This window comes from Hemiscyllium ocellatum, chromosome 28 (genome assembly GCF_020745735.1).
Source record: "Hemiscyllium ocellatum isolate sHemOce1 chromosome 28, sHemOce1.pat.X.cur, whole genome shotgun sequence".
NCBI lineage: Eukaryota > Metazoa > Chordata > Chondrichthyes > Orectolobiformes > Hemiscylliidae > Hemiscyllium > Hemiscyllium ocellatum.
In genome coordinates, this window is record NC_083428.1 from 46,270,524 (window position 1) to 46,286,337 (window position 15,814).

General features: G+C 40.7%; 1 protein-coding gene across 2 annotated transcripts in view; it reads left to right on the forward strand.

Annotated features, from left to right (window-relative positions):
• Positions 1 to 403: 403 nt before the first annotated feature.
• Positions 404 to 15,814, forward strand: part of crsp7 (cofactor required for Sp1 transcriptional activation, subunit 7) — a 158,850-nt gene continuing 143,439 nt past the window's right edge. Inside the window, exon 1 of one of the 2 annotated variants that reach the window (XM_060846082.1) lies at positions 404 to 840. In XM_060846082.1, the coding sequence (XP_060702065.1) occupies positions 778 to 840 (63 nt within the window). In that variant the 5' untranslated portion in view covers positions 404 to 777. Of the gene's footprint in view, positions 841 to 13,019; positions 13,034 to 15,814 lie in introns of those variants that run through there. The other variant, XM_060846083.1, reaches the window with a different exon arrangement.

Below are 15,814 nucleotides of genomic sequence, written 5' to 3' on the forward strand. Positions count from 1 at the left end.
AAGAAAAGATCACCTCCGAATTAACTTCTGGCGAATCTTCTCCCGCTCTCAAACTCACTTCAGAAACTCTCGTGGGACACCTTCCGAACGGTTCATCACCATGGCAACAACCGCCCGCCAGCAAACCATCCACGTGCTCTACACCCTCGCAAGGCCGGCGACCACCAACAACCTGCGTCTGCGTACGCGGAGCATGCTGACGTCAGGATCGCGAGTGACGGCGGAGGATGCGCGCGAAAACGACGGTGGAAACGGAGCGGGGCGAACGTACAGGGACGCGCACTTAGCGCGCCGTTATTCCGTCTCCCGCGCACGCGTGTGATGCGCGAGCGCGGATTGTGACGTGCGCGCAGCCGGAGCTCAGACTTCCCGTGGTGCAGCGCGCGGCTCCTCAGTTAGACTCGGTGGAGAGTGAGTGTTATCTTCGTTCTGCTCTGAGCTGTTCTCTGTTCGGTGGCTGCTGCTGCGGCGGTGCCGGTTCCTTTCAGGCAGCTGACAGACAGTCGGAGAAAGTGAGGCACATACTGGACACACGGAGCCACCCGAGAGCGCCGCGGCGGAATATGACGGTTCCGAGCGGCCCTGCTGCAGCCGCCGCCGCCGCCGCTCTTCGCAGCCACTTCCTCAGACTCTGCGCTTCTTGTTAGCGGGGCCTCCCTCCCTGTCCCTCTCTCCCTCTTCCCTCCCCATCTCCTTCTATCCCCCTCTCCTTTCTCCCCTCCGAGCCCCTACCCGGTCCCCTCCAACGTTGCGCCGCCGCCGCCACACTGCCGCCAAATGACACCCACCCCGCAGCAGATCAAGGACCAGCTGCTCCAGGCCATAGACAAGGATGCCAATGTAAGAACCAGGCCGAATGTCTGCACGCAAGCTCCTGGCTCGGGCCCGTGGCGGTCTGGGGTTGGTCTATGTGAGAGAGCGTGTGTGTGCATTGGAGAGAGTGAACGCGGCCTAACGGGACAGGCTTCGACCCCCAGGCCCACGATGAGTGCGTGAGGAGAGGATTGGAGTGAGGTGGTTGGAATGGGAAGCGTCTGTGCTGTTTTAAGGCATGGGGGAATTAACCTCCTAGCGTGGAGTAGCAGTAGGATTCCTCTAAATCATTTCAACTCCTAGCTTCCAAAGGGCTTTACAACACACTCTGGTGCATCTAACATTTCAATCACACAATGATTCGTCCCAACACATATAAAGTGTTCAAGCAACTGCAAATGTTTGTGGTCATCCAAATCGTTGGGAAGTTGCTCCCATTAAAAATGGTGACCAACTGTTGTACTCCTTGCTGCCATATTTTTAAAAGTTAACTGTACACGGTCCTTATGCGATGACACTGAACACATTGCCTGAAATGGGAAGTTTATTCAGTATTTATTATAACAACTATTTGTTAAGCAAAAATCATTTGATTAAATTGGAAGAGATATAAAATTAATATTTTCTTTCTGCAACTCTTAGCCCTAAATCGAAAACAGTGGGAGTTGGAATGAGTTCATACTGTGGCTAACGTTAGATCAGGAGGGGATTGAAATTAATATTTTCATGTTGAAGTTTAGTGTCCGGGAAGTACATACGGGAGAGCAGATAAAATAGGCAAACAGGAAGTGGCTGCTGGAATGATGGGTAACTTGGAGCTCCCGTCTAACACTAGCAACAGAGCAAATCTGTGTGGTGGAAGTACAGAATTTTAGGATAATTTTAGTTTAATTTGTAAAACTTGCTGGTATTTTTTGCATGAATCTTCCCAGCTTCCATGATTTATTGTACTTTGTGTGGTGAAGTTGCAGCTAAATTTCAGAGGAATTCGTTATATTTGACAAATGTGACTTTTTATCTCTTACCAAAGTTGTTTGTGGACATGAAGGTTATTCGTTATTCCTTGATAATCTATGCAAACTTGTGATAACTGAATAGCTTTAAACCTGAAAACTAGTTCAACAAATATGTTAGTATCACTAAGATTTTTTTTTAAATCAGAATTTTGGAAACAGTCGATTTTCAAAATCAAATTTCTTGCTGCTCATAGTATAAAGTTTTAAAAAATTTTTTTTTACAAAAGGGCAAAATTTGCAGTTTAGTTCAGACTCAGATTTGCTGAAGAAGATTTTTGTTTCAAATGTTGAATTGGCTCTTAATTAATTTCGGTCCAGTTCTGCAGTTTTGCATCTAAGTCCAATTTAAATCTGTGTACAGTTTGTTATGAACAAAGAAAATTTACAGCCCAGGAACAGACCCTCGGCTCTTCAAGCCTGTGCCAATCCAAATCCACTGTCAAAACCTATTGCCCAATTTTTAAGATCTGCATCCCTGTGTTCCCCATGTATTCATGCATCTGTCCAGACGCACCTGAAATGAATCTACTGTAACTGCCTCTACAACCTCTGCTGGCAATGAGTTCCAGGCACCTTCTATGTAAAGTACTTTCTGCGTGAATACCTCTTAGACGTTTCTTCTCTCACCTTGAGCGCATTACCTCTCGTTATTGAATCCCTCACCCTGGGGATAAAGCTTATCTCCATCCACCCTGTCTGTACCATTAATGATTTTGTTGACCTCAGTCAGGTTCCCCCCTCAATCTCCTTTTTTCTAATGAAAACACTCAACCTACTCGACCTGTCTTCATAGCTAGCACCTTCCGTATCAGGCAACATCCTCTCCAAAGCGTCCACATCCTTTTGGTAATGTGGCAACCAGAACTGTACACAGTATTCTAAATGCAGCTGAATCAATGTCCTGGACAATTTTAACATGACCTGCCAGCTTTTATACTCCATACCTGTCTGATGAAGGCAAGCATACCATATTCCTCCTTGACCACTCTGTCCACCTGTGCAGCCACCTTCAGGGTACAATGGATCTGAACTCCCAGATCTCTCTACTCGTCAACTTTTCACAAAGCTCTTCCATTTATTGTATAGTTCGGTCTAGAATTAGACCTTCTAAAATACATCATCTCACATTTGCCCAGATTGAACTCCATCTGCCACTTCTCCGCCCAGCTCTCCAGTCTATCTATATTCTCCTGTATTCTTCAACAGTCCCCTATGCTTTCTGCTATTCCATCAATCTTTGTGTCATTTGCAACTTGCTGATCAGACCACCAATGTCCTCTTCCAGATCATTTATGTATATCACAAACAACAGTGGCCCCAGTACTGATCACCTTTCTCCAATTCAAAAAACTCCCTTCAACTACTACTGTCTCTTTTTGCTCAACCATTCTTTATCCATCTAGCTAGAACGCCCTGCACACCATGTGACTTCACTTTCTCCATTAGTTTACCATGGGGAAACTTATCAAACACCTTACTAAATTCCATGTATGTGACAACTACAGCCCTTCCTTCATCTATCAACTTGGCCACTTCCTCGAAGAACTCCATTGAGTTGGTATGGCACAATCTACCACATAAAATCAGGCTGCCTATCACTGATAAGCCCATTCTCTTCCAAATATAAATAGGTCCTATCCTTCAGTACCTTCTCCAGCAACTTTCCCACCACTGAAGACAGGCTCACTGGTCTGTAGTTACCTGGAATGTCCTCACTATCCTTCTTGAACAGGGGGACAGCATTCGCAACTCTTCAGTCCTCCGGCACTTAACCTGTGTTTAAGGATGCTACAAAGATATGTCAGGGCCCCAGCTACTTTCTTTCTTGCTTCCCTCAGCAACCTGGCATAGATCCCATCGAGTCCTGGGGATTTGTCCACTTTAATAACCTTTAGTCTACCCAACATGTCCTCCCTCCTTATGTCAACGTGCTCCAAAGTAAATACACTTCTATCTCTAATCTCAACATTCATCATGTTCCTCTCTTTGAACACATGCAAAGTAATCATTGTGAATCTCATCCATTTTCTCAGGTTGGACACACAACTTTCCTTCCTTCCTTATTCTTTAGGGGAGCAACCATTTCTCTTGTTACCCTCTTGCCTCTTATATATAAATAAAAGCCTTGGGATGATTCTTAATTCTGCATGCTAAACTTATTTCATGATCCCTTTTAGCCCGCTTGATTTCTTGTTTGATTGGTCCTACTCTCCTGATATTCCTCCAAAGCCTGTTCTGTTCTTAGCTGCCTGGACATTATATACATTCCCCTTTTCCTCTTGACTGGACGCACAATTTCTCCTGTCATCCACACTTCACGAATCTTGCCTTTCCTATCCATTGTTTTCAAAGGGGCATGCTTATCCTGCTCCATATTCAACCTATCTTTGAAAGCTTCCCACATATCAAATGTGGGCTTCCCTTCAAATAGCTGCCTCCATTCCACATCTCTCAGCTCCTGCCAAATTTTGATATAATTGGCCTTGGCCCAGTTTAGTACTCTTCCATTAGGACCACTGTCATTTTTGTCTACCAGTATTCTAAAACTTACAGAATTGTGGTCACTATTTCCAAAGAAATCCCCCACTGCAAATTTTACCATCTGGCCCGACTCCTTTCCCAACACCAGGTCCAAGATGGCCCCTTCCCTAGTTGGGCTATTGACATATTGCTCTAGAAAACATTCCTGGATGCCTACAAATTCTGCCCCATCCAGACCTCTGACACTAAGTGTATCCCAGTTAATGTTGGGAAAATTAAAATCTCCACCACCACCCTGTTGCCTCTACCTCTTTCCATAAAATACCTATTTGTTCTTCTACCTCAAGCTCACTTGGGAGGCCTGTAGTACAGCCCCAACAATGTAACAGCACCCTTCTTATTTCTCAGCGCCAGCCATAATGCCTCACTACTGAAGCCCTCTATAGTGTCCTCCTTTAGCACATCCGTGATATCATCCCTTACCAGCAATGCAACTCGTCCCCCTGCTTCTACTTCCCTCCCTATCTTGTCTGAAGCATCTATATCCTGAAACATTCAGTTGCCAATCATGCCCTTCAATCAAGTCTGTGATCGCAATAACGCCATACTCCCAAGCACAATCCAAGCCCAATCGTTTGACTTACCCACTATACTCCTTGCATTAAAGCATATGCACTTCCGAACGCCAACTCCTTTGCGTTCATCTGTTCTCTGCCTATTCTTCCCCTTGGTAATGCTAACTTCATGATTCTATTCCTTAGTCTCCAGTTTCCCCCTCACTGTCTACTAGCCTTCTGTTCTGGTTCCCTGTCACATTAGTTTAAATCCTCCACAACAGCAGTAGCAAAAACTCCCCCAAGGACATTAGTTCCAGTCTGGTTCAGGTAGACAGCCCAATTTGTAATAGTCCCACCTTCCCTAGAATCGATCCTAATGTCCCACAAATCTGAACCCCTCCCTCCTATATGATCCCTAAAGCCACATGTTCATCCTCCCTATTCTTTCACTTCTACGTTGGCTAGCACGTGGCACTGGTGGCAATCCTGAGATCACTACCTTTGAGTCCTCCTCCGTTAACTTCTTTCCTAGCTCCCTGAATTCTGCTTTCAGGGCCTCCTCTCATTTTATACTTATCGTTGGTGCCTATATGCACACAACAACTGGCTATTCACCCTCCCCTTTCAAAATGCTCTGCAGCCGATCAGTGAGATCCCTGACCCAAACACTTGGAAGGCAACATGGCGTCTGGGAATATCTTTTTCACCTATCTACTCCCCTTACAATAGAATCCCCTATGGCTATAGCCCGACAAGTCCCTTTCCTGCCTTTCTGAAAAGCAGTGCCCGCCATGGTGCCATGATCCTGGCAACTGCTCCCGTCCCATGGTGAGCCATCTACCCCAACAGTATCTAAAACGGTATACCTGTTTTGGAGGGAGATGACCACGGAGGGGGAACACTATATTGACTTTGTATTTTCTTTGCCTTTTGGTCACCCATTCACTGTCTCCCTCAGCAATTCTAATCTGCGGTGTGACTGATTCACTAAATGTGGTATCCACGACTTCCTCAGCATCACGAATGCTCCACAGTGAGTCTGTTTGCAGCTCCAGAGCTGTCATGCGGTCAACAAGAGCTACAGCTGGGCACACTTCCTGCAAGTGTAAGAGTCAGGGACGTCCATGAGCTCCCAAATCAAGCAGGAGGCACATGCCGCAGGTCAGAGGTCCCCATCATTGTAAGCCTTAGCTTTAACTCAACTAACTAATACTAAACAATGCACTTAAGGTTTTTTTTCTTTTCTTTTATATATTTATCTTTGAGTCCTTCTCTTCTGGTTAGAGGAGGGGGAGTGGGAGGGAGATACTGCATGTGTAGTATCTCTGGTTTAGTCCCTGCCCAAATATATACTAAGTCCTTACCTTCCTGGCAATGTCCTGGTCCCAGAGTCACCTCTGTTATCTAACATCAGAGAATGTTGAAGAAAATTGCACAATCTTAAAATCTTGCAATACATCCATGCTTGCATCTGTACTCTGAAAAAACAGTTGGGAGATTCCTCCATCTCTGCTTTTTGACTGTTTCACTGAGTTCTTTATTGTCAGTACCTGTTCAGCTCACTTTCCAAGTTATTCATGAAATCAGATTCCACCTTCTTGAGTACAAGATCCAAATTTTGATACACTTTCAGCTTTTTGCCAATGACTTCGAATTTGTAACCTCCAGTTATTGACCCACTAGAGTGAATGTTTTCACCTTTCATTTAATCTTGCATGTATCTATTAGGTAACATTTAAATCTTTGTTCCATAGAGAAAGAAGGACTTCATCAATGGTAGCATGCTTGTAAATTTCCTCTGCACTCTTTCTTATGCCTTTGTATCTTTCCTGAAATGTGATGCCCAGAATTCCTCACGGTGAGGCCTTAACCTGTGAATTACAAAGTTCTACCATAATCTCTCTGCTTTTATAATTGGTTCCTGTGTTCATAAACTTGAATATTCCACATGCTTTAACTACATGATTTAATTGCTGTGCAATCTTTAAGAATTTGTGTATGTGAACATCAGTATCTTTACTCATGTACACTTTTCAAATTGTGCTATTAATAGTATATTTGATTTCTGTTAGTTGTGCAAATTCTTTGCTTCAGTTGAGTTTGATTTCTTGTGCTACAACCCATTTCACCATCCTGTGCCAATCTGAAGGCTATAAAGTGTGCTCAGCATGATTGACGAGTTTGTATGGTTTCATAGTATCTGTAAATTTTCTAATAATTTGTCATTTGTCATTGTAAAGCATGGTCAGTGAGTAACTGCTGCTTTGTGCAAATCACTCTAAAATTCCCCAGAGTCTGGAAAATGTGTTTCCACTGCCAGCACCTATTATTTTCTGTCATTGAGGTAGTTTTGTATCCATGAGAACATTCTCTACTTATTCTATGGAGTTCCACCTTCTGAATAAGCCCCAAGTGTGGCACCTTTGTCTTCCAAAAGTCCATGTTTGCAATGGTTGTTTCATTACTTTGATCAATATTGTCAAATTTTATTAAATAATTCAACTAACTTGGTCAGACATAATTTGCCTTTATGACGTCTATTCTGGCTTTTTTTTAAGGTTAACTCAGACTTTTCCAAATAAAGTTTTTTTTAGTCCACTGGTTTCCGGTATCTTTCCCAACACTGATTCTGTGGACTGTGTAGTTTATTGACTTATCCTCCTCCCCTCCACACACAGGCCTCCTTGCTGATCTTTTGAGGGGATCTGTTCTCTCCCTAGTTACCCTTTGGTCCTTAATGTATTTGTAAAAACCCTTTGGCAAATAGAATTAAGGAGAATCCAAAACTATCTCATGTCCCCTTTTTACCCTCCTGATTTCTCTCTCAAGTACACTCCTATTGCCTTTATACTCTTCTAAGAATTGACTCAATCTATCCTGTCTACACCTGACATATGCTTCCTTCCTTGTCTTAGCCAAACCCTCAATCTCTTTAGTCATCCAGCATTCCCTACACCTACCAGCCTTTCCTTTCACCCTCACAGGAATATACTATCTCTGAACTCTCATTATCTCATTTCTGAAGGCTTCCCATTTTCCAGCCATCCCTTTACCTGTGCTGAGTCATGCCTTCTGCCTCTGTAAAGATTTTCATCCTTCAATCTTTTATCTAGCAAGCTACTCTCATTTTGTGTTCCATTTAATATTGTCTCATTCCCTCTGATTGCCTTTATTGTTAGATTTTTCAGTTTCATCCTGTACTTTGTCTGTATTATTTCTGGTTATTATCAGAATCTTGCCTCTGACATTGGTTATGAATCTCCCTTTGTTTTATTTTTGACTTCCAAGATGCATTACAGTTAGATCCTCTCCTTTTCCCATCAGAGAAGTACTTTCTGTGTCTAACTGAACATTTTCTCTCCTGATTTGCTATCAGTTCGTATGCTACTGTTTCACCAGTCTTAACTGTACAAGTCCCTTCTTAAATAATTGAAATTGGCCCTTTCTCAGTTGAGCGTTTCTATTTTTGTTTTTTGATCCCTTTCAGCAGTTCCTTTGTCGTCAATCTTAGTTAATTCATTGTTGTGCTCTCCACTGTTTATTTCCCAGATCCAGATTTCTTCATTGCTTGTTATAGTGGCACTATCATGGAAGCTCTTGTGTGCTTATACCTGTATTAGAAATTCTTCTTTTGTGCCCTTAGAACCTGCCCAGTCTGTATTGGGGTAATTCAAATCTTCTCATTGTGTACTGTTATTAGTACATGCTTTTGAAATTTGACAATCAATATGTTGTCATCTCTTTGCTCCTATGCAAGGAATACCTTTCTTTCAAGATGGTCTACTGGTGATATCACTATTGGTTGAATGCAAGTGTCCTACATTGGAATGTTCGCTTTCACCAACGCTGGAAAAATATTGCCTATTTCCTATTGATTTTACGCTTTAATGTGTGGTGACTAACTTTAAATAATCTTTTATGTCCTAACATTTTTCTTGAATTTATTTGAATTCTTTAGACTAAAATATTTCATTTTTGCCATCACTCATGAGTAGGTTTATTTTATGGCTGTTTTTTTTTCTCTTCATTGTCACTGTTGTTTAGGCCCATATATTTTCACCAATCAGTTTTCACCAGGAATTGTCAGACATCATTAATTTTCAAACTTTCAAAAGCAGCTATCCAGTGTGAAACTTGACATGGTCCACAAAAAGATAGAAAACATTTTGGAACTGACCAGACCTGTGGCTGCAGCCACAGAGGACAAACTGGGATTGAAGAATTAAGCCCAATGGTGTTCCAAGGAGTAGTACCAATCACCAACATTGGCACAAGCAAGAATTACATTTTCTATGTTGTGTTCCTTTAATATGGATTGAAGTTTATATGGTTTTTAATCTGTGGGGAGGGGAGGCAGGAAAGTGGAGTTAAGGCCACAGCTCAATTGACCATACCCTACCACTTTTTTGATTTCCGTCTGGTAGAATTTGAAGCAATGGATCCTGTTCTCCTTCATTTGATTGCACCAAGATTGATCATTGAGTCCTACAGCAAGGGGTCTACGCCGACCAAAATGTCCATCAATGTTAACCTCATTTCCGTGCACTTGGCCCATGTCCATCTAAACCTTTTCTATTCGTGTATTTGTCCAAATGCATTTTAAGTATTATTAATGTACCACTTATGCTGGCAGCTAATTCCATGTATGTGCCACCCTCTGTGTAAAAATATTGTCTGTCAGGTTCCCTTTTATTCTTTCCCCTCTAATCTGATGCCCTCTTGTCCTCTATACCCCAAACCTGGGAAAAATACTGAGTGCATTCATTGTATTCATGTCTTTCATGATCTTATGCACTTGTGCTAGATTCCCCCCCCCAGTTTTCTATGCTCTCAAGAAAAATGTCCTAGCTTGTCCAATCCCTCCTTACAACTCAGACCATTGAGCCCAAGCAGCATCCTTGTAAATTTTCTGTATTCTTTCCAGTTGAATAATTTTTTTTAAGAGAAAGAAACTTAAAGGAACTATTTTGGTCCATTAATAGAAAAAGCAAACTATTATGGATGCTGGATGTTTTTATTTCAACAAAAAATGCTGAATGCAACTGTGGGGAGAGAAGCAGAGTCAAGATTTTGAGTTGAAAATGCTGCTTCAGAACTTTCGAAATGGTCAAAAGATTGACTGTTTCCTTCTTCACTGGTGCCCGGCCTGTTGACTATTTCCAGTGCTTAGTTTTTATTCCCTATTGGGATTATCGTTGACTGTCATTGGGAAAGTTTTTCCTCCAAAGTCAGTGATGTATGTTTGCCAGGCTTTACTCATTGTCATCAACCTCTGATAAAATGTCCATCCTATCACTTGTAGGTGTTATATTGCAATTTTCAGGCATACGTTTGGTTGCCAAGGGTATTTGAGCACAGATCTAATGAGGTCTTGCTATAGTTGCACATGGGTTTGGTGCCATCACACCTGGAAGGGATATACTCGCGTTAGAGGTAGTGCAACAAAAGTTCAATGAACCTCATCTGAGAGTTGTCCTTGTGAACCTGAGTAAATTGAATCTGTAATCCCTGGAATTCAGAAGAATGAATGGTGATCTAATTGAAACATTTGAGATCCTGAGACGCTTTTTTAAGATTCATACTTTGGATGTTGGTGCTGCTTGTTGGGTCAGCATTGTCTGCCCATCGCTCGTTGACCTTGAGAAGCTGATAGCGACTGTAAGCCTTGAACCACCGCAGTCCATTTGGTGTAGGCAGACCAACAATGTCAGTCGGGAGCCCATCTAGGATTTTGATTCAGTGTTAATTAGGGAGTGGCAATATGTTTCCAAGTCAGGATGGTGAGTGTCTTGGAGGAGAATTTACAAATGGGGGTTTCCCATACATCTGCCCTTGTTTTTGAAATAGGAACGATTATAGGTGTCCAGAAGCAATGGCGAATTTCAGTAGGATATTGTGTGCCGTTCTGGTCTCCTTCCTATCGGAAGGATGTTGTGAAACTTGTAAATCTTTTCTGAACCCTTTCAAGGATGTTGCCAGGGTTGGAGGACCTGAACGATAAGGAGAGCTGAATAGGCTGGGGCTGTTTTCCCTGGAGCATCAGAGGCTGAGGAGGTTGGTAAAACTATAAGGGGCATGAATAGGATAAACAAATAAAACCTTTTCCATCAGATAGGGATTCCAGAATTAGAGGGCATAGGTTTATGGTGAGAGGGGAAAGATATAAAAGAGACCTAAGGGGCAACTACTTCATGCAGAGGAAAGTGGAATGAACTGCCAGAATTGTTGGAGGCTGGTACAATTATAACATTTAAAAGGCATCTGGGTGGGTATGTGAATAGGAAGGGTTTAGAGGGATATGGGCCAGATGCTGGTAAATGGGATTAGATTAATTTAAGATATGTTGGCCTGGTCGAATTGGTCTTTTTTCATGCTTTACATTTCTATGACACCAATTTGCAGATGGTGCACTTCTACAGTTTGTTAGTGGTGTGGGGAGTGAGTGAGTAAATGTGTTAGGAAAGGCACTGAGATGTTTACCCTGGCTGTGGAATCTAAAACAAGATGCCATGGGCTGATTCTTTCGGCCTGCGATGAGAGAGTCTTTCTCAAAAGGTTCTGAAAGTTGGGAATTCTCTAATCCAGAGCTTTGTCGATGCACCATAATTGACTAGCTTTAAGGTTGAGATGGACAGGCTTGTGTTCTGTCAGGGAAATAAGGGCGATGTGTAGTAGACAAGAAAATGTTGAAAGTCATGATCATATTGAATAATAGAGCAGGCTTGATGGACAGTTTGGTCTTTTCTGTTCATATTTCACGTTATAATCTCTGGGTATGATTATCCAGTATATCAACAAACATGACCCACGCTACCTTTTTGTCAATGTATTAAACCTTGTTTGTGTTACATAAACCATGTTTTAATGGAAGCAAATATATTTGCACTTCTTGACTCCAGGGGGAAATTATTGAAGGTCAAGGTGGAGAAATGGAAATTTTTGTTAACATCACAGTTAAGGTTCTTGGAAGTCCCAGTGTTGAGTGTTATTTGGTCTTGCTACACCATAAGAAAAGCTGTTAGGTTTCATGCTTGAGCCTAGTACAGTTACGGTTGCCTGCTTATGTAAAAAGAAAATCCAAATGAATTGGATAGTTACCAGTACTGTGCAGTATATTTTCTGTATAATTCTTTTGGGTATTTCTGAATGCTCAAAACTTTCTTTCATTTAGCTCCAAAAAGTAACGTTCTTTCTTGTATTATGTCTGATGTTAAGATGTGGACTATTCCATTAGCTGCTGCCAGTTTGCACTTAAATCCTTTTGCTCTGGCTTCAGTATAGAGAATGTTCTCTGATGTCTCAGTTGGCAAGATTTGTCCCGAGTGTGAATATGAATCTGGTACTAAACTCCAGTCAGTCTTCAAAACTCCTCTCTCAAAATGGGTATTTCTGTCACTTGTGGTCCAGTCCTTAGATATAAATTAATCTTGTCCAATTTGTTCATAAAGTAGATTATGTGAGCATACCCAGCAACCCTTGCCAAAGTTTTATACCAAAACATTTCTTAAATCAGATAGTAAGCCATCATTAAAATAAAACTTGGCTGTTAATTTCTCAATGTAAAATCTTTGTGAAAAGTGATATTCATAGCTTTGATGATTTCTCTCTTGAAGCGCCCTAAAGTCTGTAAATATATGTAATGCCTCTTGTCTGGCATAACCATGTTTTCACCATAGAACGTAGAAGCCCTTTGGCCTTTAATGTTGCATTGGCCTGTGAAACCAATCTGAAGTTCATCTAACCTACACTATTCCAATATCATCTACATCAAATGTTTGGAAATTGTGGGTGATGCTTTTCTTGTTAGTACAGATGATGGAAATTTTAAACAGCTATTCTGTGCATGTTCTGAGTAATGTTTATGTAATGTTCAATAATATTTGGGGAAAGAGAGACTATAGATCAGGTGATTGTATCCAATAGGGGTACTCCCTGTATACAGAATCCATCTGACTGGAGCCTCAGGCCTTCAAAAAGGGAATTGATTTAGGCAAAAGTAAATTAGTGCTCCAGGTCAGGCCTGGTAAACAGTTATCCTGACAGCACCTCTGAAATTTCTCAATATCCTAAATATTATTCCTTGATGTGATTTTCCCCACAAACCTACTATGGTCCAGCTCATTTCAGCGTTGCATAAGATCTTTCCTAGAAGAAACACTTTGCAAGGTAGGTCATCTTACTTTCTGATTTTCTTTTTAAGCTCTTGCTTGTGCCTTCATTAGGTTTTCATCATTCTATTGTGTTTGTCAAGTATTATCAATGTATTGATCGATTAGGTGATTTTTAGATGTTTGTATGAAACCTTTTTCACTAAATTTAAAGAAATGTGAATCATGCATGACTGATTGTGTTGACTGCTGTTTGGGGATCTTAATTGCTAGTTGAAAAAGTATTGAAATATTTTTGTGTAATTGATAGATAATATTTTTCCATTGTGACACATTTTTGGAAGAAACAGAAGTAGCTCACCTAAGCAAAACTATGATTTTAATTGAACGAGACAGGGAATAAATTCAATGATTTCCATTCCATACGTTTTTTTTTACTTTTCACTATTTTCAATGTTCCCATCTAAATCCAGATTTATTTTTGTTTGGACCATAATAGCCTCAATCAAAAATGAAACTGTCAAACATTTGATATTTTTTAATGATTCTGGGTTCCAATTCTGACTTCTTCTGTTGCTTGGAGAGAGGGGCTATTGAGAGATCGTATCCATTTTCCACTGACGCAACGTAGGTATGAGCCCCCTGTGAGAAAGATTGGGTGAGTGAAACTAAACAAAATGTCACCAAACATGGCAGTCTTTTTCCCTAGGTTGGTTGATTTCAAAGCTAGGAAGCATATTTTTAACAGGTTAAAAACCGAAGTAACAAAAGGTAAGAAGTACAATTCATTTTAAAGTTTGCGATGTTTGGCTCCATCATATTTGTGACTTCATAAAATAACCTTGACACTGCCAGAGAAATGGTTGTGTTTCACTTTGGACTGAGGTTTTGAAATATTTTATTCCCCCTTGTCTAAATTGGGATTGCAGAACAACGGAGCAAGCGTGAAAAACTAAATGGCCTACTCCTCATTTCTTGGGTACAGAATCATTAAGTGTTCAGACTATATGCTTTTGACTCTCCCTTCTTGTCTAAATATAGGAATGATTCCATTTAAAACTTTAGACTGTCTGAGAGGAATGGAGTTTTTCCTAGGTGGAGATGTGACTCTACAGAGGTTTATAAAATCATGCGGGGTATAGATAAAGTCAATGGCAGTCTTTTTCCCTAGGTTGGTTGATTTCAAAGCTAGGGATCATATTTTTAACAGTTTAAAGAAAAGACACAAAGGGCATTTTTTTTAACATAGTTGTTCCCATGTGGAATGAACTTCCAGATGAAGTGGTGGATGTGGGTACAGTTGCAATGTTTTAAAAGTCATTTGGATAAGTACATCAGTAAGAAATCTTTGGAGGGATATGGGCTAAGCGCAGGCAGATGGGACCAGTTTAGTTTGGGCTTATGGTTGGCATGGACTGGTTAGACTGAAGGGTTTGTTTCCTTGCTGTATGACTCATAAGTGACACTTGATCTTGTAAATAGTTGAGGTGGAAGACAAATATGATAGACCTATCGCTCTGAGGATATCTTGTGTTTAAAACTTTGATCACCAAGATTTTATTGGCTTATTTCAAGTCTTTAGTTGTGAAGTTTTGTGTTTCAGTTCATTAGTTAAAATAAGAGCGTGCTACTCTTTTCTTATTGTTCACAAATTACTTATAAGTAAAGAGACACATCATCAGGCTGGTCGTGAAGGTACTTCCAGCCTATATTTTTGGAACTTTACATAGCTTCATGAAATGCCCCTTTTGTTATGAGCGTATCCAATTACATAAGTAACTTAACGTAAAAAGAATGGCTAAGGTGCAGGACTTAGTGTAATGGATTTGTTGTAAATCAAGTCATTCTGCTGACCCAACAAACTAGTTTTCAGACTATTATATTGCTGTTTTCTTCTGCTTTAGAGTGATGAGTTACAACGGTAACCCATGTACTTGCCAAAAGGGAAAAACTTTGTCTTCTTAATCAGGTTACATCCTCGATAGTTGTCCTATAGAATCTTGGTTCTGATATATAAATACGTAAAATGTAGCAAGATAAAACTCAGTCATTCATTATTTATGCATGCCATTAACTAAGTAATTTCACATATATTTATTATAAAATGAAAACATTTTCACTTTATTTCGCCTCTTTAAATTTTGTTTTGTGAATGCCCTGTTTCATAATCAGAAAGCACTGAAGTTAGTTGCTGGACATCAGGAGTCCTTTTTTCTTTAAAAACCTGAAAATATAGCATAGTACAAATATGAAATTTTGTTAAAGGGTTATCAGTCTTTGTGTTACGTGATATTTCATCTTTGAATTTTGTGTTGAATTCCCTTGTAAGCATAGAATTTTGAAGGTGTTACAAAAAGTGCGGTAACAAGACAGTGATTAAAATATCAGTTTTGCATGTGATGCAAGTTTACTTACTTGACATATATTTGTTGAAGTTAATATTTTTGGATTGTTTAGTTTTCCACTTGTTCTGGCGTATGCAAGAGTTGGATATGACTCTGCCTGTTTGAGTTCAGGTCAAAAATCACGACACCAGGTTATAGTCTAATGGGTTTATTTGAAAACACGAGCAAACACCTGATGAAAGAGCAGTCCTCTGAAGGCTAGCGTTTTCAGGTAAAACAATTGGACATTTGGTGTTGTGTTGATAAAGTGTATAAGGTATAAGTAGGCAGGGAAAGAGTTAAGTTCTGAGTTTTGTGAAATGAGGTTCAGCTGAGCATGACTCTGATCAGATAAAAACTTAGTTAACAATGGGGTGCTGGAGGCAAGGGTACTGAGTTGACAAGGTGGAAAAGCAGCCATTACGTAATGTCATTTAACCATATTGAAAGCATTC